The sequence below is a fragment of the Egretta garzetta genome, unplaced genomic scaffold (genome assembly GCF_000687185.1).
Source record: "Egretta garzetta isolate BGI_Z169 unplaced genomic scaffold, ASM68718v1 scaffold46, whole genome shotgun sequence".
In the NCBI taxonomy this organism is placed as follows: Eukaryota; Metazoa; Chordata; class Aves; order Pelecaniformes; family Ardeidae; genus Egretta; species Egretta garzetta.
Genome location: NW_009260268.1, coordinates 4,121,863 through 4,145,975, shown reverse-complemented (window position 1 = coordinate 4,145,975; position 24,113 = coordinate 4,121,863). Strand labels below are relative to the sequence as shown.

General features: G+C 44.3%; 1 protein-coding gene across 1 annotated transcript; it reads left to right on the top strand.

Annotated features, from left to right (window-relative positions):
- The first annotated feature begins 372 nt into the window (after positions 1-372).
- CASP3 (caspase 3) lies at positions 373-9,893 on the top strand. Its single transcript, XM_009642402.2, has 7 exons — positions 373-523; positions 1,773-1,865; positions 4,137-4,261; positions 4,759-4,887; positions 6,868-7,043; positions 7,563-7,680; positions 8,581-9,893. Exons 2-7 carry the CDS (start codon positions 1,792-1,794, stop codon positions 8,805-8,807), a joined length of 849 nt encoding a protein of 282 aa, XP_009640697.1. The 5' UTR covers positions 373-523; positions 1,773-1,791; the 3' UTR covers positions 8,808-9,893.
- Positions 9,894-24,113: the final 14,220 nt, after the last annotated feature.

Below are 24,113 nucleotides of genomic sequence, written 5' to 3'. Positions count from 1 at the left end.
CTTTTCATTTACAGCTGTGTAGACACACCAACTGTCACTTTAGACTAGGCTTTGTTGCCAGTGCAAATGCTCCCTGCACAACGATAAGGTATGCAGTTGAATCGCGGTCATGCCACAGGTCTTAGGTACTTGAATTGCCCTTTCTGTCTCCTTTCACATAGGGAACTTTTAAGGAATTAGACTTTGAAGTTAGGCTGAATGAATCCAGATCATGGTGTTAGGCAGGCAAGTTCAGCATCATAGATATAGCTCCTGCCCCATGATAGTGTCTTTAAAGTACATTTCTAAAATATAAAACAATAATGTATTTTAGAAATTCTATTTCTAAAATATCAAGCTTGTTTGATACTTTCTTAATTTGGTTTTCAGAAAATTTCCTGTGTGGTGCTAATTTACATGATACAGTTCTCAAGTCTGGAATAATTTTTGTGAGCAAGAAGACTTCTTAATTACATCAGTGCTTCAAGATACAAAGAAATAGTATTCAGAGTAACCTTAACAATCTTTTGAAGTCACTAAAAATGTAAGTACATGTCTTCTAAGAAACCAGGAAGAAAAGAGGTTTATACATAACCCAGATTAGTGCTTCTGATGCATCAGTAGTTGTTGCTACAGAAAATGGATGTTCATGGTGTACTAGCTAGAGTACAGATATGAAGACTTACAAAAATATTATGTGAGATGGCAGATACAGTTTGCCACCAAAGAACCTAAGCCTTAAATAAGAGTGTTCAGCTAATCTTACTGCTTGGTCTGGTTATTTATACATCTCTATTTACCATAAATATACCTGGTAAGCAAGTTTCTTTAAAATTCTTGCCTTGCAGTGCCTTGTTTGTTTCTTGAGGTCTAAGCATTTATTTCAATTCTGAGAGTTTATTACTTTGTCCTATCTGGAAATTTAACTTTATGATGCTTAATACTTTTCTGAATCCTCAGTTAAAGGTAACCTGTGGTGATGTGTTCCATGAGTACACACAGAGTAATTGGGATGAAAGTTTATTGGGTTTCTGGCTTAGTATCACTCATCATTTCTTGTCCTGTGTTCTGATCAAAAGTAAATATCAATCCGCAGTTCATTTAATGAACTATTTAAAGTTACATTGTTATGATTTTGTTATTTGTATTGCAGTTGCCTCCACATACACCGATTAGAATTGGATGTGGTGATGTTTCATTTGAAACGGAATGCAGAGAAATTATTTATTTCTCAGAATAGATTTTGAGTCATAGTAATCTTCTGTGTTAGTCTTTGCACACATCTGGTAACTTCTATTGCTTTGTTTTTTATCTCAATTTCTGTTTTACTTGAGATGAAAGGATCCGTATATGAGGCAATATTCATAATACTAAAATGTTACGAATGCATGTGGGGACGTTACAGTATTTTAAAGACTGTTTTTGATTGGTTTGTCTCTTACCCTGCTTTTTGTAGGTATTTTCAATCATTTGGTCACAGGGATCTGCAGACTATTTTTCCTAGAGTTGTTTTAGAGTGCAGTAATTTAGAAAAATATTTCATGTTCTTCTTTCAAATATAAGATACGTGGGTATTACTCAGAAATGCTAATTTTTGCCTACCAATACTCCTAGGCTAAAGTTATTCTGTGTGAATATTCCCTTTTAATGTTCCTGTTTTCTCTGCTATTCTAAAAAATTGCTCTCTGATTGTGTAAGGCTTTAAGGAAACCTAACGAAAATTAAGCAATCTGAAGATATTACTTCACATGAAAATGAACTGTCATATATTTCTATTTTCTTGTGTTTTCAAGCTGATAGTTGAGATCCACAATGGCAGACATAGGAGATGGACCACATTTGGGGGAAGATCTGACAGATGCAAAATCTGTTCCTGGTTCCAAAGGGTAAGTGAGGTACTTTTGGTTTAAGTCTTCAATTTAAATTGAGGAATCTTGTGCTGTAACAGAAGGCGAGAACCATAGAAATAATGCTAAAAGGAAAAGTCTCAATTATGGTAAATTATAATAATCATAAACAACTGTTAGAGTTGTTGTACTGACTTTGAAAATATACAGTCTCTGGCAAAACAGGCCATATGGATGTACAAGGAACTAAAAAAACACTTGAGGTGCAGTTAGACTTGGCTTAACAATATCAAGTGGTTAGCTGTTCTTGAAAAGAGAATTCTGTCTCACCCTGGGCTAAATGTTCACCCTTTTCCTTGAACTGCTTCCAGAGCTCACCTGAACTCGTGGCAGCCAGTTCAGCTTCTTGAGCTGGCCTGCTGTAGAGTTACATGTGCAGAAGCACAAGTGTGAGGGGAACTTACAGGGCTGGAAGGGAGGAAACGCAGGCCTGTTCTTCCTGGTAACAACTAGTTGTTACGCTGGTGTAGCACTATCATCAGATGATGCTCTCCCTGGGAACTTAATTTGTTTCTGAAGTAATTCTTCTTAGTATTTCAATGAAAATTAGATTTAAGAGCATTATATAGACTTTTTATTTGTAGAATACAATACGATAGCTTGCCCCAATCTTGTAACCACTTACCCGTGTCCTTATATGAGAAAAATCCATACTGACTTCAGCATATATGGACTGAATAAAATTGACAGCTGCTGCAGAGTCATGTTGTAATTGGTGTGCTCATTAGGGCAGAATTACAGCTGTGTGCAGAGTCTTAGCCATGTTCTAGGTTTTGAATGTTTACTTGTGAAAATTCAATGGTAATAAGACTTTTTGTTAGAATTCAGAATAGATTTAAAATCTCAGAGCTGATCTTGCTTCCAGGTGCATAGCTTTCAAAAGATGATAGTAAGAAAAACCCAACTGATTTCTTGTTGATATAATACTTGGTTTCCTTAAACTCATTTTGCGTATTCTCCTGTGCAGTGGCCTTATCATTTTAGACACAATTCTTCCTGATTCTTTACGTTTTAAGCATGTTACAAATTGCACAGATTACTACAAATACAAGTGACTCTTCACTTTTTTTTTAATTACTTGTGTTTGTGCACATTTTACCAAACTTGAAACAAAATGTTTATTTGGGAGCATAACTATACAAAGCAGTTCTATTTATTTTAACCTCTGAGCAAGTACAGTCTTCTCTAGTCTTAGATCAGATCTACCAACTGATTTCACAGATGTAGAATCATAGAATGGTTTGGGTTGGGGAAGGGACCTTAAAAGATAATCTAGTCCAATCCCCCTGCCATGGGCAGGAACACCTTCTACTAGACGAGGTTGCTCAAAATCCCATTCAACCTGGCCTTGAACTCTTCCAGGGAGGGAGCATCCACACCTTCTCTGGGCAAACTGTTCCGGTGCCTCACCACCCTCACAGTAAAGGATTTCTTCCCCATATCTAATCTAAATCTACCCTCTTTCAGTTTAAAACCGTTACCCCTCATCCTATCACTACACTCACTGATAAAGAGACCCTCCCCATCTTTCCTGTAGGCCCCCTTCAGGTACTGGAAGGCTGCTATGAGGTCTTCCTGGAACCTTCTCCAGGCTGAACAAGTGCAACTCTCTCAGTGTGTCTTCCTAGGAGAGGTGTGCCAGCCCTCTGATCGTCTGCCTGGCCCTCCTCTGGACGTGCTCAAGCAGGTCCATGCCTGTCTTATGCTGGGTGGCCCCAGACTGGACGCAGTACTCCAGGTGGGGTCTCATGAGAGCAGAGTAGAACGGGAGAATCGCCTCCCTTGTCCTGCTGGTCACACTTCTTTTGATGCAACCCAGGATGCAATTGGCTTTCTGGGCTGCAAGCGTATGTTACTGGCTCATATTCAGCTTTTCATCCACCAATACCTCCGAGCCCTTCTCCACAGGGCTGCTCTCAATCCACTCATCACTCAGCCTGTACCCATATTTGGGATTGCCCCGACCCAGGTGCAGGACCTTGCACTTGGCCTTGTTCAACTTCGTGAGTTTCACATGGCCCCGCCTCTCTAGACTGTTGAGGTCCCTGTGGATGGTATCCTTTCTCTCCAGCGTGTCAACCATGCCACACAGCTTGGTGTCATCTGCAAACTTGCTGAGCGAACTTCTAGGGAATAAGTAGCAAACCTTACCAGTTTCATTGGTTTTGCTAAAATGACCTTATTTTACTATTATTTTGAAACAAGAGAAATCAGAAATTAACCCCTAAAGTTTGTCTGGTTTCTATACAGAAAGAACCTACCTGCTAGCAAGTCTATGGACTCTGGAATTCTGCCAGACTACAGTTACAGAATGGATTATCCAGAGATTGGGCAATGTATAATAATAAACAATAAGAACTTCGACAGACAGACTGGTACCACTTTCAAATTTTTTAAGTTTTTTTCTTTAATTTAGATAAATTACTGGCATGTATTATTCTTCAAAATTAAATATGCAGACCAATTTTGATTGCATTCTAAAATTAAGTGGTTTGAGTGGGTGTGATTCATTTCAGTGCATTCTTCCAAATATGCATAGAGGGAACACATTAGGGTATAGCAGTAATGGGGACAAAAATTGATAGGCAGTACAAGTCGTCTTACCTTTTAGTCATGATTTCTGTTTTGCAAATTAAATCCTTTTTCATGTCTTAATACAGATAGGTAGATATACAAATAAGGAGTAGATAAATCTACAATATAGGTACAGAGAGAGGGAGATGGTGTGCATGTATAAAAGTGCAATGTTTTTTTTTCTTAGAGTGGATCTGGAATAGTAGAATAATATTCCAAGCTGATACAGGTATAAGAATTTGGCTCAGACCATGCCATCTACATAATTAAAAAATTAATATATTTATTTTGTGTGTAGGGATGTTACCCCGAGCGGGTACAGATGCGGATGCTGCAAGTGTCAGAGAAGTTTTTATGAAGTTGGGATATAAAATAAAGATCAACAACGATCTTTCATGCAGGGACATTTTTAAACTATTGAAAAATGGTAAGTAATAATATGTTCAGTGTGTGTCTTAAATCAATCATTGTTTCCAAATACATCTCTAGCCCTCACATCTCTTCTTCCATGGTTCTTTTAGATGATATTTCACACCTACTGGTGGTTTATTGCTAAGGATGACATGCACGTCATAGTTTCTATGTTTATTCATCTTTGCCGTCTCTTCATCTTTTGTGCCATGACTGTTGTCTCCGTATCCTTTCTCATCTTCTAAAGAAGGCTGGAAAAAAGGCTGAAACTTAAATGCAGACTGATTTATATTCTGACCCTGGGATCACTGAAGGTCTGTGAGTTGGAAAGAAACCTGATTAATTGGGTAGAGGGGTTCTGTGCTATATGCTTAGTGATGTGGCCCAAAAGGTGTTCTGATCCAGGGGAGGGGGAGGGTTCTGGTCGAGGGACCAGAACTGCAAGTGTGTGGACTGAAGTACTCTTTTTAGAGAAACAACTCATGTTTTGACTTGTGAAACAAAACACCCTTCTGTCAAGTGAGAGCTTTATACTACTGTTTGTGTTAGTCCTGTGTTGTTTGGACTTGGCTACATCTAGACCCGTAAATTAAACGGTGCCTGGAGGTATCTGTAGCCCTGGAACACAGTCTATTCTACTTAGCTGTTGGAAGGTTCTCTGGCACGACTGTGGCTCATGCCTACTAGCACTCTTCCAGAATGTTCCAGGTCACAGTTCAAGAGTAAAAGTGTTCCAGGGATTATTCCCAACAGCCGGTTAGCCTGCAGCAATCCTGTTTGGTTGGTTGGTTTTGTTTGTTTTTAAATGTAACTGTTTGCTAACATAGATGTAGGTTCTTTGATGCCAGTTAATGTTTATGCCAGAGAATGCTCCCAGGCATGGTTAATTTATTGGTATCGTTGCAGTCTAGCTGTTGACAGTAGCTGGAAGAGGAAAGGCCTCTGTCTCACCTGTGGTATAAGGCCTCCAAATAGACAGTGTAGACTACAGACTGCAGCCTGACTAGAGATTCCCAAAAAACAGCCTTTCCTGACTCTTCTAGATGTAGTGCTTGTCCATAAATTGTAGAAATGCCTGAGTCTGCATTGCCTTAGAAAAATCTAAATCGTTCCATTTTTCCAGAATAGAAATTCGGTGTTTTGGCAAGCTCTAAAAAGAAGACTTCAGCTTTTGGGACCGTTACACTTTTCATCTACAAACTCTTACATCTTCTTGAGTTTCCCACTCTGAATTTTTTTTGGATCCTTTCTTTTAAACCATATTTGTACCTTTTAATATATTTAAAAGAAACATCTTGGTCCTCATGTACAATCCCCACAATGTCAAGCAACAAAAGATATCAAAGAATATCAGTTCTGTGCTCTTTGCATACCATGAGATGGGCAAAAAGATATAAATCTACGGACACTTTATATCAAGCTTAAATGTATTTAAGTACAAAATTCAGAGTCTTGAGAAATCTTTCTAGACCTTGCTACAGGGCAAGAGTGAGAGAGAGAGGGATAATGCTAGTGCCTAGGTCCCTGCAGCAGCAGCAACTTTCATGCTACATTCAGTTCGCGTGTAATCCAAGTAGTTGAAGCATCTCTGATCGGGAAGAGAGGTGAGGCTTCCCCATCCTTTCCCAAAATTCAGAACTTACCATCAGTCCGATGCCAGATCACGAGACTGCCTGAGCAAGGTGTACCATTCAGACTTGGAGACACTGTGAGAACAACCTCTTTGTCTCCTTGTGTTCCTGTCTCCTTATGGTATTCTTGGCCTAGTTCTCTTGCCTTGTCTTAGAATGGGTAGGGTTGGCCTTTAATTTGGGGTTTCTGTGTCCAACCTCCTGAAGTAAAGTAGGCTGGCTCCTTTTGTTCAGAAGTGAAAGCTGGTTGGAGGTGTCTAAACATGGGAATTAGTTCTTAAAGACTTCGTCACATAGGAAGCATCACATGTTCAAAGCTTTTAGGGAATGCCAGAAGTTAAAATAATTGTCTTTTTTCTTTCAAGTTTCTGAAGAAGATCACAGCAAGCGAAGCAGTTTTGTTTGTGTGTTGCTAAGCCATGGTGATGAAGGATTAATCTATGGTACAGATGGCCCTCTTGAACTGAAAGCACTAACAAGCCTTTTCAGAGGTGACAGGTGCAGAAGTTTAGCAGGAAAACCCAAGCTCTTTTTCATTCAGGTGAGGTACAGCTGAACAACGATCATCAAATCAGCTGGATGCTTAAAAAAAAAAACCCCATTGATTCCCATTAATTATTGGTGCAAAAAAAGTTAATTATTTCTGAAATGGATTTAAATGGAATTACTTTGGTGATAAGACACTCCTCAGGTCTAAAAGCGGCACAGTCTGCCCTGTTAGGTGGGCAGTATCTGTAATAGCTGAGATTGCCTTACCTTAGTTCTAGGAATTAAGTAAGATCTTTCTGAACGCTAGCTGATATTTTGGTGAGTTTCTGAATGCACTTACGAATTAGTATCTATCTTATCTCTGTAGTTGATTCAAATAAATGCTGGTTACATTTCTTCTGAGTCTGTCTAATGGAAATGTGACACATAAATTCTTGTTATTTTTTCAGTTTTTTAATTGGGATAGTATCGTCTTTAAAACAGAAAAAAAAAGAGTATTCTAATCATGATCGTGGCCTTTGTTTCTCATCTATTTTTCATTTTATTTTCAATTCTTCCTTCCACCAAAAAGGCTTGTAGAGGGACAGAACTAGATTCTGGTATTGAGGCAGACAGTGGATCAGAAGAAACAATGTGTCAAAAAATACCTGTAGAAGCAGACTTCCTGTATGCATATTCTACAGCTCCAGGTGAGAGACTGGCAAAAAAATTGTTGTTCCTGAAATTGTATCTATGTATTCATACTGTAAATGACAATTTGCACTTGTATCCAGTCAGTGGGTGGCTACTTCTTTTGTTCTCTTTCATGGAAAGAGGAATTTTCTTCCCTCTTATCTTTTTTTTCTCCTCTGATTTGATTTCTTTTTGAGGTAGTTGCTATTCTCAGTTAAAAAAAAAACAAAACAAAAAAAAAACCCCACCAAACCCTGAACATACATCTTTCTCACTAGCAAGCCCTCAATGTTCATCTGCTATAAATTCAGTTAATCTGAGTTGTGCAAATTACTTACAGCAGGAAGTAAAAGGTATTCTTAGTTCTGAGAGAGCAAAACAATCAGATATCTGTAGATGCATATACAGAAGCAGGTGATAAACACCAGCATATTACTTGCCTAGCGACTCTTCATTGCATCCTTGAGCAAAGTTAGTAGTGGCAGAGCCCTTAGTGTGCCCTGTACCTTATCAGTTAGCAGAAGTAGGTTCCAGTCTTTAATTCATGCATGTAGTCCTGCACATAATGACGCTGAAATCCATTTTGCATCTTGGCTCCATCTGTACTGTCACCTCTCCTTATACAGGTACTCTGTAAAGAAGTAGTGAGTGATTAATGGCTAAGAGTATGGCAGCAGAAGGTAGTTTCCCTGACTCTTGATTTTCTACCTACTTAAAGTTGAGTGGATTAGAAAAATCTTTTGAGTTGGAACTTGGGGAGACTTATCTAACTTAAATTTTGTTGGTTAGTGGGTTTGATTTTTTTATTTTAAAACTTCGATTGCTATTGGAAACAATGTATTCTTCCCCTAATTGCTATCATGTCCCTTATCAGAGGCTGCTACATCTGATCCATTCAACATCTCTCTCTTCCACAGGCTATTACTCCTGGAGGAATTCAGCTGAAGGCTCCTGGTTTATTCAGTCACTGTGTAAAATGCTGAAGGAGCATGCAAGGAAACTTGAACTCATGCAGATTTTAACTCGTGTAAATCGCAGAGTGGCAGAGTATGAGTCCTGCTCAACTCGGCAGGACTTTAATGCAAAGAAACAGATTCCGTGCATTGTCTCTATGCTCACCAAAGAATTTTACTTTCCTTGCTAAAAGAATCTCACTTTGTAATTTTTCAGTTTGTGTTTTTATCTGTAATTTATGTGCAATGTCAGCATGGAATACCATTTTTAAATCTGAATTACTGTTCACTACTGTGTGTAGCATCATGAACTGTCTCAGAGTCTAAGTTAGATATGTCCTTTATTAGAAGTAAAACATAGTATGGCTATGTTAGAAATCCAAACTTGAGTAGCTGAAGCACAGGCAAACTTGAAAGTGGTGCTCTGAGTATCTCGAAAAACTAGGAAGAGGAGACTGAAGGAAGGTCAGATCACTTATCAGATCTATTTGGTTCTGCATTTCACTTTGCTGAAGACAGAGAAAAGAAACAGTTCTTGTAAATAGTTTGGTTTCCTACCTTTGCCAATGGGAAGAAGATTCAGAATGTGATGTGTTTAATAATGATGGTAATATGATAGTAGTGTCACACATTTCTTCTTCACTTGAGTTCTTAAAGTTCAGGCTATAAACTAACCTGAACTGTTTTTATAACTTAGGGCAGAAACTGTGAAAAACAGCCATTTAATTTTTTATGTACAATTAGGAAGCATACTTAGAATACAGTCAACTTTTTTCTAATAATTTCATAACTTTTTATATGGAATATTAGGTAAAGCAATTGTGTCAACCCGGTAGCTGTTTCAAAATAAATTTTGTATTCTGACCTTGAAGCTGAGTGACTATGGGACCGCTATTCCAAAATTCCTTTTTCTGCAGCTCCCTAAGGCAGGAAGCTGCTCGGGCACATTTTGGGCTATAAGAATCGGTGCAAAAGGAAGTCTGTGTTCTGAATAGTCTGCTTTCCTCTTTCTGGCCATAAATTAGTGTGGGTTTGCTGCGTGCTATGTGCATACTGCATTTAATCTGTGTGGAAACCTAGATTGGTGGTACCGGAGGAATTTCACTTCTTAACTCCAACAGCAATTTGAGTTAATTACAATACTTCAGCTAACATATGTTAACAAATTGTAGATTTAGATCTCTTGACTAAGTTTTGTGGAACTGGCTTTTACAAAATTGTAAAACGTTTCTGTTGATGTTTCAGCTTTTGGCAGTCTTTTTAAGACCAGAGGAAGACAGAATGGTAAATGACTATAGGGTGCTTGCAAAACAAGCATTAGAACTCTTTAAATTGTGTAGCATAAACAGTGTTAACAAACTGATGTTCATTTCTGGAGGCATTTGGGGCTCTTCTAACTTAAATTACTGTTTCCTAAATTGCATCATGCTTTTCTGTGTGTATTATTTGTTTAGGATCTGATAGATTTTGCAAATTAATTTTAACTTATTATCTCCCTTTTTTTTCAAAATACTACTTTCCCTTTTCTTCCCCATCTGCCTTACCACCTGAAGTTGAAAGGAAGCTGCTCTAAAGCATTGTATACTGTACAGCCAGGTAATAAGAGCAGCGACTGAGACATGGGAAATGCAGGTTAAAAAGTTATGCAGAGGCAGCAATTGTAAATGTCATGGATTTCTCTGATGACTGCCTGCTGAATAGGAGGAATCATGTCTCTCTTGTAGAAATGTTTTGTGAGAGAGGGTTAAGTCTCTTTTAACTGATTGAAACTTCAGTTCCAGGCAGATTTATTACCCACGCTTCTATTGGAAAACTAAATAGGCCCCTGTTAAACATACCTAAAAACAACACTTACAAAAATCTGTGTGTAGGTTTCTGCTTGTAGGTCGTGAATTACAGCAGACAGCTGCACAGTTATGTGTTGTAAATGACTGACAGGACTTCAGTTAATCTACTTCAAAGTAATTGGGAATAGGAATGTTCCCTGAAATTAAGTTATTTTGCTGTGAAAAAGTCCTGTCATGGAGTTTGCTTTTCCCATAGATTTAATAGGTTCTGGTCTTGATCCTTCTTAGTTCTTTAAAGGAAAAATTATTCTACAACTCTTCCGATAGCTTTGATTTTGTTTTGCTCTATTTTAAAGATAAGCTATACTCAGTAACCAATCATTTAGGAAGACTTAGAGGTAGGGCTTAGGGAAAGGGGTAATATCCATAGAATCATTTGGTTGGAAAAAACCTTTAAGATCGTTGAGCCCAGCCCTACCTGTTCACGACTAAACCATGTCTCCAAGTACCACAACTACTTGTCTTTTAAATACCTCCAGGGCTGGGGACCTGACCACTTCCCTGGGCAGCCCATTCCAGTGCCTGATAACCCTTCCAGTGATGAAATTTTTCCTAATATCTAACCTAAACCTCCCCTGGCGCAACTTGAGGCCATGTCCTCTCATCCTGTCGCTTGTTCCTTGGGAGGAGAGACCAACACCCACCTTGCTACAACCTCCTTTCAGGCAGTTGTAGAGGGCCTCCTCCAGGCTAAACAACCCCAGTTCCCTTAGCCACTCCTCATTACACTTGTGCTCCAGACCCCTCATCAGCTTTCTTGCTCTCCTCTGGACACGTGCCAGTGCCTCAATGTCCTTCTTGTAGAGTGAGGGGCCCAAAACTGAACACAGTATTTGAGGTGTGGCCTCACCAGTGCCAAGTATGGGGCATGATCACTTCCCTACTGCTGGCCCCACTATTTCTGATACAAGCCAGGATGACATTGGCTGCCTTGGCCACCTGGGCACACTGCTGGCTCATATTCAGTCAGCTGTCGACCACCACCCCCAGGTCCTTTTCTGCAGGGCAGTTTTCCAGCCACTCTTCCCCAAGCCTGTAGCATTGCATAGGGTTGTTGTGACCCAAGTGCAGGACCCAGCACTTGGCCTTGTTGAACCTCATACAATTGGCCTCAGCCCATCCATCCAGCATGTCCAGTTCCCTCTGTAGAGCCTTCCTACCCTCAAGCAGATCAACACTGCCACCCAGTTTGGTGTTGTCTGCAAATGTACTGAGGGTACACTCAATCCCCTCATCCAGATCATTGATAAAGATGTTAAACAGAACTGGCCCCAATAGTGAGCCCTGAGGAACACCACTTGTGACCGGCTGCCAGCTGGATTTAACTCCATTCACCACAACTCTTTGGGCCGGGCCATCCAGTCAGTTTTTTAACTAGCAAAGAGTATGCCTGTCCAGGTCACAGGCAGCCAGTTTCTCAAGCAGAATGCTGTGGGAAACTCAACGGCTTTACAAAAGTCCAGGCACACCACATCCACAGCCTTTCCCTTGTCCACTGAGCAGGTCACCTTGTCATAGGAGGACATCAGGTTAGTCAAGCGGGATCTGCCTTTCATGAACCCATGTTGGCTGGGCATGATCTGCTTGTCCTGGACGTGCTGTGTGATGGCTCTCAAGATGATCTGCTCCATGACCTTCCCTGGCACTGAGGTCAGACTGGCCTGTAGTTCCCTGGATCTTCCCTCCAGCCCTTCTTGTATATGGGCATCACATTTGTTAACCTCCAGTCAAATGGAACTTCCCCAGTCATCCAGGACTGCTGATAGATGATGGAAAGGGGCTTGGTGAGCCCCTCCACCAACTCCCTCAGGTGGACCCTGTCTGGCCCCATGGACTCACGTGTGTCTAACTGGCCCAGCAGGTAACTAACCATTTCCTCTGGGATCACAGGAGCTTTGTTCTGCTCCCCATCCCTGCCTCCTGGCTTAGGGGGCTGGATACCCAGAGAACACCTGATCTTACTATTAAAGACTGAGGCAAAGGCAGCATTAAGTACCTCAGCCTTATCCTCGTCCTTTGTCACTATGGTTCCCCCTGCATCCAGTAAAGGATGGAGATTCTACTTGGCTCTCCTTTTGTTGTTAATGTATGTATAAAAATATTTTGGGGGGACTCTTCCCAGGCCCACCACAGGAGCCATCAGCCCATCAATGACCCATCTTCACAAGCCCAGAAGAGCAAAGGAGCACAAAGACAACTGGAGTCAGACCACAGAGCAGTCGGTTTGCCCTCTTCCCGCAACAACCTCTGAGGGTGCATATTCCAAACCTGCTTTTGTTAAAGGAAAAAAAGGCAAGTCAAACAACTGAGGCTGGTGAGTCCCGTGGACACAGTCTGTCCTTGAGAACAGAATCCATGCTTTTGGTACTCTGCTCCGTAACAGAAGAAAACCCATGCAACTTACTCAAAATACACAGTGGTTAACAAGTTACTAGGTCCTTTTTTATACATAAATGCATTCCTCTTGGAAGCATATGTGGTTTCTCCTGACATTTTAATCTGAATTACTATACATTCATATGTAATTTATTTTTTTAGCTACAATCTCACATTTATTTATTTTCTGCTAAAGCCAGGCAATATGTGTATGGCATCACTTCTAAAAATATTAACAGTATGAATAATGATGCCTAAATTATAACAGTAGCAGCAGAAGACTTGTCTCCTCATATCCTATAAGGAATGCTTCTCATTACCAGGAAAAATCTACCTTTCAGCTGTGTGTTTCCTCCTGCTGATGACTGCAGGCAGCAGGAGAGTCACAGCAGAACTCTTCGGTCTTTTGAGAGAACAGGGTCAGAGATAAACTACTGCTTCATCACCACAGGGTGTCACTGCAGATAGCATAATAATCTCCAAAATTCACATTCAAGAGGAATTGAAAACCAAAACCAAGAGCCTCCTGAATGAAGCAACCCTTTCTTTCGCACCTGGCAGTGGTTGGTCGCTGTCGGTCAGCTTGAGTGTTTATCACATCCTGGGACTTGCATCCCTAAGTACATGAGAACATCGCAGTGCTGCTTCTCAAGAAAACCTCCCTGTCTTTTTCATTGTATATCAGAGTAAACCAGAATCAACTGGTTTTGAGGCAAAAAGGGTTGTCTCTGCTGTCCTACACCTACTCAGAGAACGCTTCCAACTGTGGAGCATCTCCCCCTGCAGATCCCCACTGTACCACTGATAGTCCTGTAATGTTTAATAAAAAAACAAAACAAAACACAGAACCGCCAGAAAAAGCTTCTGCCATACCACTGTTGGTGGTCTTTTAGCAGAAGGATGGTGCAATCACTTGCTTTGCCTGCATCATGAAAGGAAATTACTGAAAACAGAGAGAAGAACTTGCATTGCAAGCTCTTAAATTTTATTTTTTTCTTAAAAATCAAATTCTGAAGTTGGGATTTTCCTGGATAATCACAAACAAAAAAATTAAGGCCTGACTTTTCCAACCAAATGAAACATAATGGTTTTTTCTTGTTCAAGACCAAGATGTTCAGTCATGAAGACAGTCACATAATTAAAGCATCTCAAAAGAAACAGTTGTTTTCTGAAAGTGTTCTTGTTTAGTGTTTGCAGGCAAAATTTGGCATCAGATTCAGGAGGTCACCACTGCTGCCCCCAACGCCAGAGGGGCAGCGATGGTGCTCTGCCTCTGAGTATTTCTGCCTAGCTGAACATGGTGAGCTTCATAGGGACTGACCTAGTGAAATTCAGCAGCGTGGGACGTGTAAGAGACCAGCCTAGATGATCTAATAGGCCCTCCTGGCTTCAAACTGCATACAGAAAGGGGCCGTGCAAAGCCATCTCACTACCTCCAAAGCAGGACCAGAGAACAGGTTTTCCTGCATATGCATAAAGCTATAGTAATATTATCTGAGTGGTTTGAGAGTACCTGATGCAAAGATGTATCTATGGATGAAGAGTGCCACTGTAGCATTCTACGGCTATTAAGAAAATATTAGTTTGATTTATTTAGTCACCTATAAAGAGAGCAGTGGGAACAACCATCACTGTGCAATTTACACTCGTCTGTAGAAAAACGTAATTAATACTAAACTTTGACAGCTGACTTGCAGAGGGATTTCTTTTTGCAGGATCCTTCCTAACAGACACAAGAGTTTCCTCTTTCTCTCCCTGTCTACTTCTTGTACTAAACCCAGAACATTTCGGGTTCCCTTTTATCCCATTCAGCTAAAAGCAGCTTCCTCAAACACACAGCTCACACCTCTCCCTCATGATGCAATGCAGAAAGGCCTCTTAAAGGCAGATGTTCTCTGGGTAGAGTGGTTCTCTGCAGCGCTCCTTCACCCTTCTTTGCCTCTTCATCCTCAGCTCTCCCACCTTCCTTTGGCTGAGGCTATGAGATTTCTGGCTGAGGGCTGACCTCCAGCTGGTGGGGATGCTGCTGCTGCTTCTGCAGGAGGTTTGGACATGCACTTGGGAGACCGTGGCTTCCTCACCTGACATGGGTCCTCCCAGTCCCACTGGCCAGCCTGCCAGTAAGCCCCATGTGTGTGGTCCTTTCCGTTCAGCCTGCCTGTTGTTAATATTAAGACCTCAGGAAGGCAATAAATAACCCAGAGTGAGCTGTGGTCTCTCCACCCCTCAGGCCTGACATTTAATGCAGACATACGTTCACCCAAGAGTCCATAATTCTTGGTTAACCTTTTCTTGCCTGGGACAGGGTCTATACATGATTACATGAATCTATTATGATAAAAATGTCTCCTGAGATGTACAGAAGATGGGAGAAGCAGTGAAGGAAAGAACCAGCTTTACCGAGTCTCCAGCAGCACACCGGGAGCTGGTACCACTTCTGCCATTGCCAAAGTGCTACTGAGTGAAAGCATCCAGGGGCAAAATGAAAACCAGACTCTTCCCCCACTTTCGCTAGTCCCGATACTTTATGTTTGCAACCCTCCTGGGGGCTGTACGTGATGTATACACCCTGCTGCACTGGGGCTTCCTGGTCCCGCTGTGGACCAGCTCTAAGGGCCAGCACTGCGCAGGGCTTGGTGGCCTACAGGACTTTGGGTTTCTGTAGGTGAGCCCAAAGGGTGGCACTGGCTTACTTTTGTCATGCTGGTCTTGATTAGCACAGGTTTAGGGTGAGCCACAGGCACAGCTCAGCTGTGTTGGCTGTAGGGGTGGCAAGGAGGAGGGTGGACATGGGTGGCCAAGGGGATGATGACCATCTTTTCTGAAGCCAGCATGTAATTGTTTCTTGCCATGGCTGAGACATCTCTGATGGCATTGCATTGCTGGAACATCTCCAGAAGAGAGCAATGAAGCTGGTGAGGGGTCTGGAGCACAAGTCTAATGAGGAGCGGCTGAGGGAACTGAGGTTGTTTAGCCTGGAGAAAAGGAGGGTGAGGGGAGACCTTATCGCCCTCTACAACTTCCTGAAAGAAGGTTGCAGTGGGGTGGGTGTTGGTCTCTTCTCCCAAGTAACAAGCAATAGGACAAGAGGAAATGGTCTCAAGTTGTGCCAGGGGAGGTTTAGATTGGACATCAGGAAAAATTTCTTCACAGAAAGGGTTGTTAGAAATTGGAACGGGCTACCCAGGGAAGTGGTCAAGTCCCCATCCCTGGAAGTATTCAAAAGACGGGTAGACAAGTTGCTTAGGGAGATGGCTTAGTGGTGGACTTGGCAGTGTTAGGTTAACAGTTGGACTCAATGGTCTTAAAGGTCTTTTCCAACCTAAATGATTCTGTGATTCTATGATTCTACCTCAGTTGCAAACCTCATGGAAAAACAGTGAAGTTTGGAGTCATGCTGAAAACGGTTAAAAAAAGACGCATGGCTTAGCTACCCAAAGTGATCTGGGTCTGTGATGATGGCAGGGACAACACCCACCTACTGCTGAAATTCTGAGCAGCAGGGAGGGACAGGACCCCAGCGAGCATCATCATCTGTGCCACTGGTCCCCAGCTGGGTCCTGCGAGGGCTGCATCCCTTCGGGGCTGGATGCAGTCTGGGTGAGCTGGGGAGTCCCTGCTGTGGAATACGGTATGGGTCACTTGACCTTCTGGGGCATGCCAATGCAGGCACTTTTTGATCAGCTTTCCCCAAGATACCAGTATGGGAGGCATCCAGGGAGGCTGGGGAATCAAGAGGGGCGAGCAGCAAGATGGGAGACCCAAGAAGGAGGTGGCACCTCCAACTACAGCCTTCAAATACCACCCAGCAGCTCTAAAAACTCTCTGGGGGAGAGGAGGCTTTGCAGCAGTGTGTCAGCTACTCTGAGTCTGGACATTGACCTTAGGAATGTAATCAGAGAGCTGATTATAAATAGTTGGTGCAGTTGTTGATGAGATTAAAATGTGCTGCGGCAGGCTGTTGGAAGCAGAGGGTTACTCCAGTGTGTGCCCGGGATGCTGTACCCTCAGTCATCCGCGGCTGCATGGCCAGCCTGAAAAAGGGAAGTGGCTAAAAAAAATGCTCAGAAAATGGTCCCAGGGTGGGGGGGAGGGAAGGAGGAAGCAGCCTGACTTACAAAACCGGGGCTGAGGGACAAGGGGGAACGGGCCAGGGAGCAGAAAAAATTAAGGAGGAGGGAGAAAAGTCACTGCAAGTGATTGTGGTCTGGGATGGGATGGACTTAAAGCTACAACACAAAGCCATCCTGCAAGGAAAAAGACTAAACCCGCAAAACCCTAAAACCAGGGGAAAGTCCTCAATAGCAGAAGTAAAAACCTCCAGGTAAACCATCGGTGTGAATTTGCATTCAGATGGCAGCGTGTGATGGAGCATGGGAGAAAGAAAGGGCAAAGGAGGTGGAGAAGAAGTGCAAGAGGTGGGTGACCCAGCAAGTCAGGGCAGCTGAGAGCTGTGGCAGCATCCTGAGATGGGCACAAAATGTCCCTGGGGAATGGCAGATTGTATCAGCTGCATGTTTGGGCAGGAGTTGCTGCCAGACCTGGGCTTCCCCGGCAAGTGGACAGAAGCTACTGCCTCCTGAAAAGCCCCAAACTTTACAGCCTCAGAGACTTCACAGGTGAAGGACAGGGAAGAAGACAGCAGGTGGGTCCAGTGGGGCAGGAAAAGGAGGCAAGGAGATGGTGCAGGGCAGTTTAAGAGGCAGTGGTATCAACTGCTGTGGGGTTTTCTGTAGTTATGATGAAGAGAAATTGGAAAGATATCAGGAGCTGTGCAAGATGCTGCTCTAGAGCATCATCCAAATGGGGTCAGCAGCTGGGAAGAAAGCGGAGAAGCACTTGCCAGGCAGTGAGGCAAGGATGACTTTAGTGGGCAGTGGGGACCAGGAAAGGCCTTGGATGCAAAGACAAGCAGGCTATGCCAGGAAACGGTATTTGGAAGAGAATGGTGAAGCAGCAGGGAGATGTAAGAGGAAGGGGACGATGACCAGCAGTGGACTGGGAAAGCCACCAGTACGGCCACCTCCAGGAAGCTGTTTGTGGGGAAAACCACCTGCGCAAGGCCCCAGCAAAGTGTTGGTGGTGGCCAAGATGTGGAGCTCTTGAGCAAGAGTTGTAGCTGTATGGATCCCCTGGAAAGGGCCAGTCACCGGATCCTCTGCAGGTAAGTGTCTAGGTAAGGCAAGCTTTGCCGGCATCACTCTTGGGCTGCTCCCACATTTGGAGAGGTGCTGAGGTCCCCCCAAGCCAGTTCCCTGCCAGCTCACAGTGCAGGCAGACCAACAGCCAGATATAATTCAGGACAGGCCTGGAAGCTTCAGGTTTCTCTCTGTCCTGCCTCTGAGGACCACCTGGTTTTTTGTTTGACAGGAGAATTGCACTTGGAGCGGAGAGTGGGTCCATCAGTCTGCAGCACAAGGGATGGAGTGGGATTTGTGTCTGTGGATGAAGAAATTCCTGAGGAGAGGTGTATGAGGACAAGAGGAGGAGATGAGTACAGCACACCTCTCGTTCACTGCTGATAGCTGGAGGATTTGGGAGAAAAACTGCTTATCTGTGTAGTTCATAGATGGGAGAAATTTGCTGAAAGAAGCAGCAAAAAAAGAAGTTATGAAGGATTAATAGGAGTGCTCTGAGAAATGGTACAAAGCACATTATTTTCTCCCCCTTACTTCAAAACAAAGCAGTAGTTATCAGTCTTGTCCTGGTGACTGAAACGCAGAGAGAGCAAGCAAAGGATGTCCGATTACTGAGTATACCTGAGTGCATGCACCACCTGAGTCACAGTGGCAACTTTCATAGACACCAAGGTCTAAAACTCATTTAAATCAATACAATATTCCCATTGAGCCATGCTTCCCAGGTTCTGCCGGGAGCTGTGTCCCTGCAGCCGGACTTCGGCATCCCCCTGGTGTGCATTTTTAGGGCTCAGCATTACCAGGTTGTAACGTTGTGGGAGGCAGAATGTAAAGCAATCCATAACCTAAGGGGACTGTACTTTTCCTACCCAGGGTCTGAGCAGAGTGAGAACACAAACGCCCTTTACTGGCATAAGACAGAGTGATGGAACTAGTAAAAATAATGCTTCTATGAACAGTGAAACCTCGGTCGTCGAATTTCCTGTGGCTTTATGCTTCCTGTTTATGTTCCTTTCATGCCACGCATACGAAGGGGTGAGCTCTCCTCAGGGCTTTTTGGGGGCTCTGCACCGCGTGGTCCTGCCGTGCTGCAGCCGCCCTCCCGGGCACGGCAGCTCCTCTGCACCTCTCCTCCCCGCGCTGCTCAAGCCGGGCTGTGAGTGATGGAGCCAGGCAGGATGCTGAGGGCCAGGGAAAAGGAGCCTTGACAAAACGTGGCCTCTTCTTTAGAAAAGCTGGCTGAAAAACAAAATAAAAGCAAAAAAGCCAAAGCTTTATCAGAACATATGACCCCTGCGCACATGTTTCTTTGCCAAGGAGGGGGTGACTGTGACAGCTGCCCTGGGTGATTTGTTCTTGCACTGATTATCACAGGGGTCTCCAGTGTCCCTGAGATTAACATGGTGTTGAAACCTGTGTGCAGCGGAGCAGAGTGAAAGCAGTGCAGAGAGAGCACGACCTTCTAGGATTCATTCGTTTTAATGCTGGAGGAGATTTAAAAAGAAAACCAAACCTACATTTCACAGGATTGACAACAACACCACTAAATCAACCTCCTTTCCTTTGCTATCTAGCATTTAGGTTACAGGTATGAAACATAGGGGAGCTTCACAAGGAGCCAGTTCACTCATTGGCTTTACTCTGGGTTGAAGCTGAAAGTTCCATTGCTTCTAATCAGACCTGCAGCTGAGGCGTGATCGTAGGGAATAAACCCACAGTGATGTCAAGCTTAAACTGGAAAACAAGATTCCAGCATGGAAATACATGCAGATGTTGGCACTGAGCAATGAGGCATGCCTGTGCAAGGTCCCTGCAAATATCAGAGCAAAATGTCACAAACCTCTGGAACCCAAAGGTATGAGCTGAAAATGTGTAAAAATACAGAGGCAACCTTCCTCTGCCTCAGGCTTCTTGCTTTGACTGTGCTCTGATCTCTCCATAACTGAAGAGATAAGATATCTGGAGTTCACCATTTACCTCCTTTCTAAACCAGAGGATCATTTGTTTAGCCATCTTGCAAAACATTGCAAAACACTCCAAACACTGATTGCAGGCATAAGTCAACAGCATTGCAGGTGCCGCCCATTTCCAGGCTGCTTTTACTCCACGTCTTGGAGGCATCTGTGTGAGGCAGGAGCATGGCCGCAGCAAAACTTGTGCAACTCAACCCGCTGAGGTCCCACGGGGGGGGGGGGGGGGAGGGGAATGGGCAAACTGAAACTCAGATCTGATGAAGTTAAAATGAGATCCTGAGGGGAGGGAAAAAAAAAAAAACCTCAGGGAGAATTTAGCCCAGTATTTTCAAAGTTGTTTTAAGGCACAGGCAGCCCTGCCAGCCTCACTGGCTGTGCTGGGCAGCGAGAAGTCTTACCTGCATCCCCCTACTTACTGCCCAGGTACCTGGCAGTGCATCAGGGGTTGCTGTATTCCGAAGATTTAATTTCCAGCCGGGATTAGCTGGCTTTGGACTACCAAAGTCGAGAGAGCCGTGTCAGGTCAGGTGGGCTGAGGGCTGCAGCTCCGCCATTCCCAGTTTACCATAAACAGGGAATAACAGCGATGGCCTGTGGACGGAAGGAGTCCTGCGATGACGGATGGGCAAAATGAGCTCTCCAAAGCCCCGTGGCTTTTGTCCTTCAGGCATTTCTTTCAAGTTAGGAAAATAACCAGCACCTTTGTGTGCAAGCACCAGAGTTCTGGTGGGGAGATGAGGAGATGAGGAGGAACCTTGCAGCACCAGGCTGTAAAGAACCACCAATGAAGGGGGGAGAAAGGGGCATTTTGAGCAATCTGTCTTCTTTTGCCTTTCTCATGTCCTCAGCTCCTTGGGACTACCACAACCCAGAGCCTGTGACTTAAGGAGAAAAAATAATAGTGCATCTTGATCTTCTTTTTTTGGTTGATATTACAATTCAGCTGTGCTGTCAGGTCAAGGGACAGAAGAGCAATAGTGAAGTTAAAGTACTTGACGTGAGTGATTGGGTGGGATGATGGGCAGAGTAATGAAGCTCTTCTCAGAGCTACCTTCCGCGTCTGTTCCCTTTTGCACATGAAACCATTTAATGCAGCAGCATTTGGCTTTGGCCGAGGGGGAGAAGCTGCTCAGCTGGACAGGCTGCAGCTTCTCGCTTGGAGAAGTGAGAGATGTTGCTGCTGAGAGGGCCGGGTGCTAAAAAACGCACTGCTTTGGACAGCTGCCATAGACTAGCACCTGCGGATGAGCAAGCACTTGCAGATGAGCTGAAATGTTCTTAAGGAACAAGACTCCCCCTGGTTGGGAAGAGAGGGGAGATAATGTGATGAAAACTTCAAATACGCAGTCGGGGGAAAGAAGAGGGGAAGCCTGTGCAAACACCACCAGCAGATCTGCTAACAGCTTTTGTGTAAATGTTCCCTGCAAACTCTTCCACAAAGTATTTACAACTGGTTTATGTGCATTAAGCGTGGGCTTGCCAAGCAATGAAACGTTACCCTTTCTTTGAAGCTGACTGGGAACTATGAACACCTGCTTATCAGGCTTTTACATATCTAGCCCAAGGTATAATTCTGTAAGGCTTTCCAACGCAGAGAACTCTTGACTCTTCAGCCAGATCCACTCCACAAGTGAAATGGTGGTGCGGGAGGAAGAAGAAATGCCGTGAAATTACACATAATTGCTTTTTCTCCACCTCTATTATGCAGGGAGCAGGTGAGTCAGCATTCCCATAGAACTACTTTACTGGGAAAGGAGGAGCTCTGCCTCAGCCTGGCAGCTGTCTGCCCTCACCTCTGCTTTTGGTATCTGCATACTAAAACTTTCCTGCAGGGCTGGTTGCTGCTTATCGGCGCCGTAACATGCATACCCCGTGGAGCACTCCTTTCTTCTTTCATTAGAAGGAGGGTTTGCCACCCTACGTGTAATTATTTAAAGCAAGGTGCAAATAGGCAAATGGTAACCACAAACATCTGAACTGTGTTTTCCGAAACAGTCCCACTAATTTAATGTACTACAGCAGTCCACTTGGGTTCGTGGGTCTAGGTGTCATGTCGTGACTTACAGAGCGAAGGAAACAAGCTTTCTCCTAGCTTTAAATCACCTAAATAGTTTCTTTGAGGTACTGAAAACCCAAGTACAAATAAAATGTGCTGCTGGAGAACCACTGTAACAGAGCAATATTATTTCTTGTAGCACCGTACAAGAGCAGGGTTCCTGAGAGAGCGGGACACGTTTGTACCAGGCACCGTAAAACTGAGTAAGACGAGACAGCCGTTATCTCCAGGAGGTTGTCGTCCGCATGGACATAAAAGACAAAGCCTGAGAGAAATAAGAGTAATGGAGAAACCTCACGGCAGGTGGGTAACACTGGGAAGGTAACTTAAATGGGTAGATGAGGTGCTTAGGGACAGGGTTTAGCGGTGGGATGGCAGTGTTAGGTTAGGCGTTGGGCTTCATGGTCTTAAAGGTCTTTTCCAACCTTAACAATTCTGTGATTCTATGAAATTTCCCAAGTCTGGCGCTGACTCCACTAGCCTTCGTTCAGAGGCCGTCTCTCTGAAGACCAAGGTTGATTGATCTCCTGGTTATTTTTTAATTTGGGTGGTTTAGCCCAGCCTATTTAAAAACTCCCCTACGCGGCAATGGTTTTTTTGTCTGTCTGCTTCTCCCTGATCCGGGCTTGGGAAGCCAGCAGGTAGAGCACATCGCGAGCCTTGCTTCTGCATTGCTTGCCACCAATGAAAGAAGCCATTCAGAATAAAGCTCCTGCTCCTATTCTCTATTAATAGCCAGCAGCTTTCCTCCTCCCTCCCTTCCCACCACCTCTTTCTTTTAAAGTGCCAAAGCAACCCTGCCTGGCTGGGGTTTTGAGATCCCTTGCACTCAAACACCGACTCAGCACATTCTCAGCTGCCTTACGGCAGCATTCCCCAAGGCAGTTTCCCCGTAAATATGCCCCATCGATACCCCAGTAACAATGGCAAATTCTGGGAACAGATGACTTAAAATTGATGCCGGCTTTTACTGTGCTGTGAAAGGTTTCTTGTTCAGCCTCTGACACCGACTATCCGCTTGCCTCCAAAGGAGTCTCTCCTCAGTTACGTGGGCTTAGCAAACCTGAGAGCGGGGCAACGGCCAGGGCGGCAGAAATGACTCGTCAAAAGAGAAGAGCAGCAAGATGGGCTGCAGGAGAGATGAGTCATGGGTGAGCTGTGCTCCAGAAACAGCTCAGCAGGGCCGGCAGCTGCCGCCTTTCGGAACATGAACTTGCTGGACTCGACGGGCTAGCACCAAAGGTGCAACAGGGGAGCTCCACTTCAGCTGGTTCGGTGCATTCAGAGGGAGCTGCATCTGCCCTTGCCTTGGGGGGACGGTCAGCTGGCTGTGCAGAGGCTACGGAGAAGCTCTCTGGAGATCGGTGTTGCCAGGCCAGATACACACAGGCAGTCAGCACACAGGACTCGTTATCCAAAAATTACTCTTCTGTTAATAATTAAACACTGACTAGGAAAGGCAAAGGAGTGAAAGCTTTCAAGAGGGTGCTGGCTTGGAAACGGATTTGTGACTTGGCAGTGACTGTTTTAACTTAAGGTAGAAGAACCTTAAATTAAAAGTTTATAGTTGGCTCCTCTTTTTTTTTTTTTTTGGAGTCACATTGGGCTGTCACCCAGGCTGTGTTGCTGTATGAGTTGGGGGTGCACCAAAGAGGAAAGGCTGGAGCTATATTTAAGCAGCCCCCCCGATACATAGCGTCAGAGGCCGCTGCAGGGTCACAGGGGGTGGGGGGCACACAGAGCACTGCCTGTTTTGCCAGCAGGAGACATCCTGAGCAGGACCGCCCTCTTATTGGCATCTCTCTGCCTCCACCACCCTTGAGTAGGTTGGTGAGGTGGCCGCGTCCCAGCACATCCTGCCTCTCCTCCTGAGCTGGGCAATGGTCCCTGCCAGCCCCTGTTGCCCAGCACAGGGGCATGCTGGCTTGGACCACGAGAGGCAGGGATGGGAGGTGGGGATGCTGGTTCACCCGTGCAGGGGCATCTGCCAGGTGATGCCCAGGGCAGCCTGGGGAAGGTCCCATGGGTGGGTCGGTTCCCTCCGTCCTCCCGTCCTCCAGCTCCAGAGGGGAGGGAAAAAACACCCCTAGCACTGGATGGGACCTTT

Excerpts from the sequence above, each read along its gene's own strand:
- CASP3 (XM_009642402.2), top strand. The coding sequence starts at position 1,792 with ATGGCAGACATAGGAGATGGACCACATTTGGGGGAAGATCTGACAGAT. Across the intron at positions 1,866-4,136 it reads TCTGTTCCTGGTTCCAAAGG|AAAGAACCTACCTGCTAGCA; the intron begins GTAAGTGAGGTA and ends GTTTCTATACAG. Across the intron at positions 4,262-4,758 it reads GAACTTCGACAGACAGACTG|GGATGTTACCCCGAGCGGGT; the intron begins GTACCACTTTCA and ends TTTTGTGTGTAG.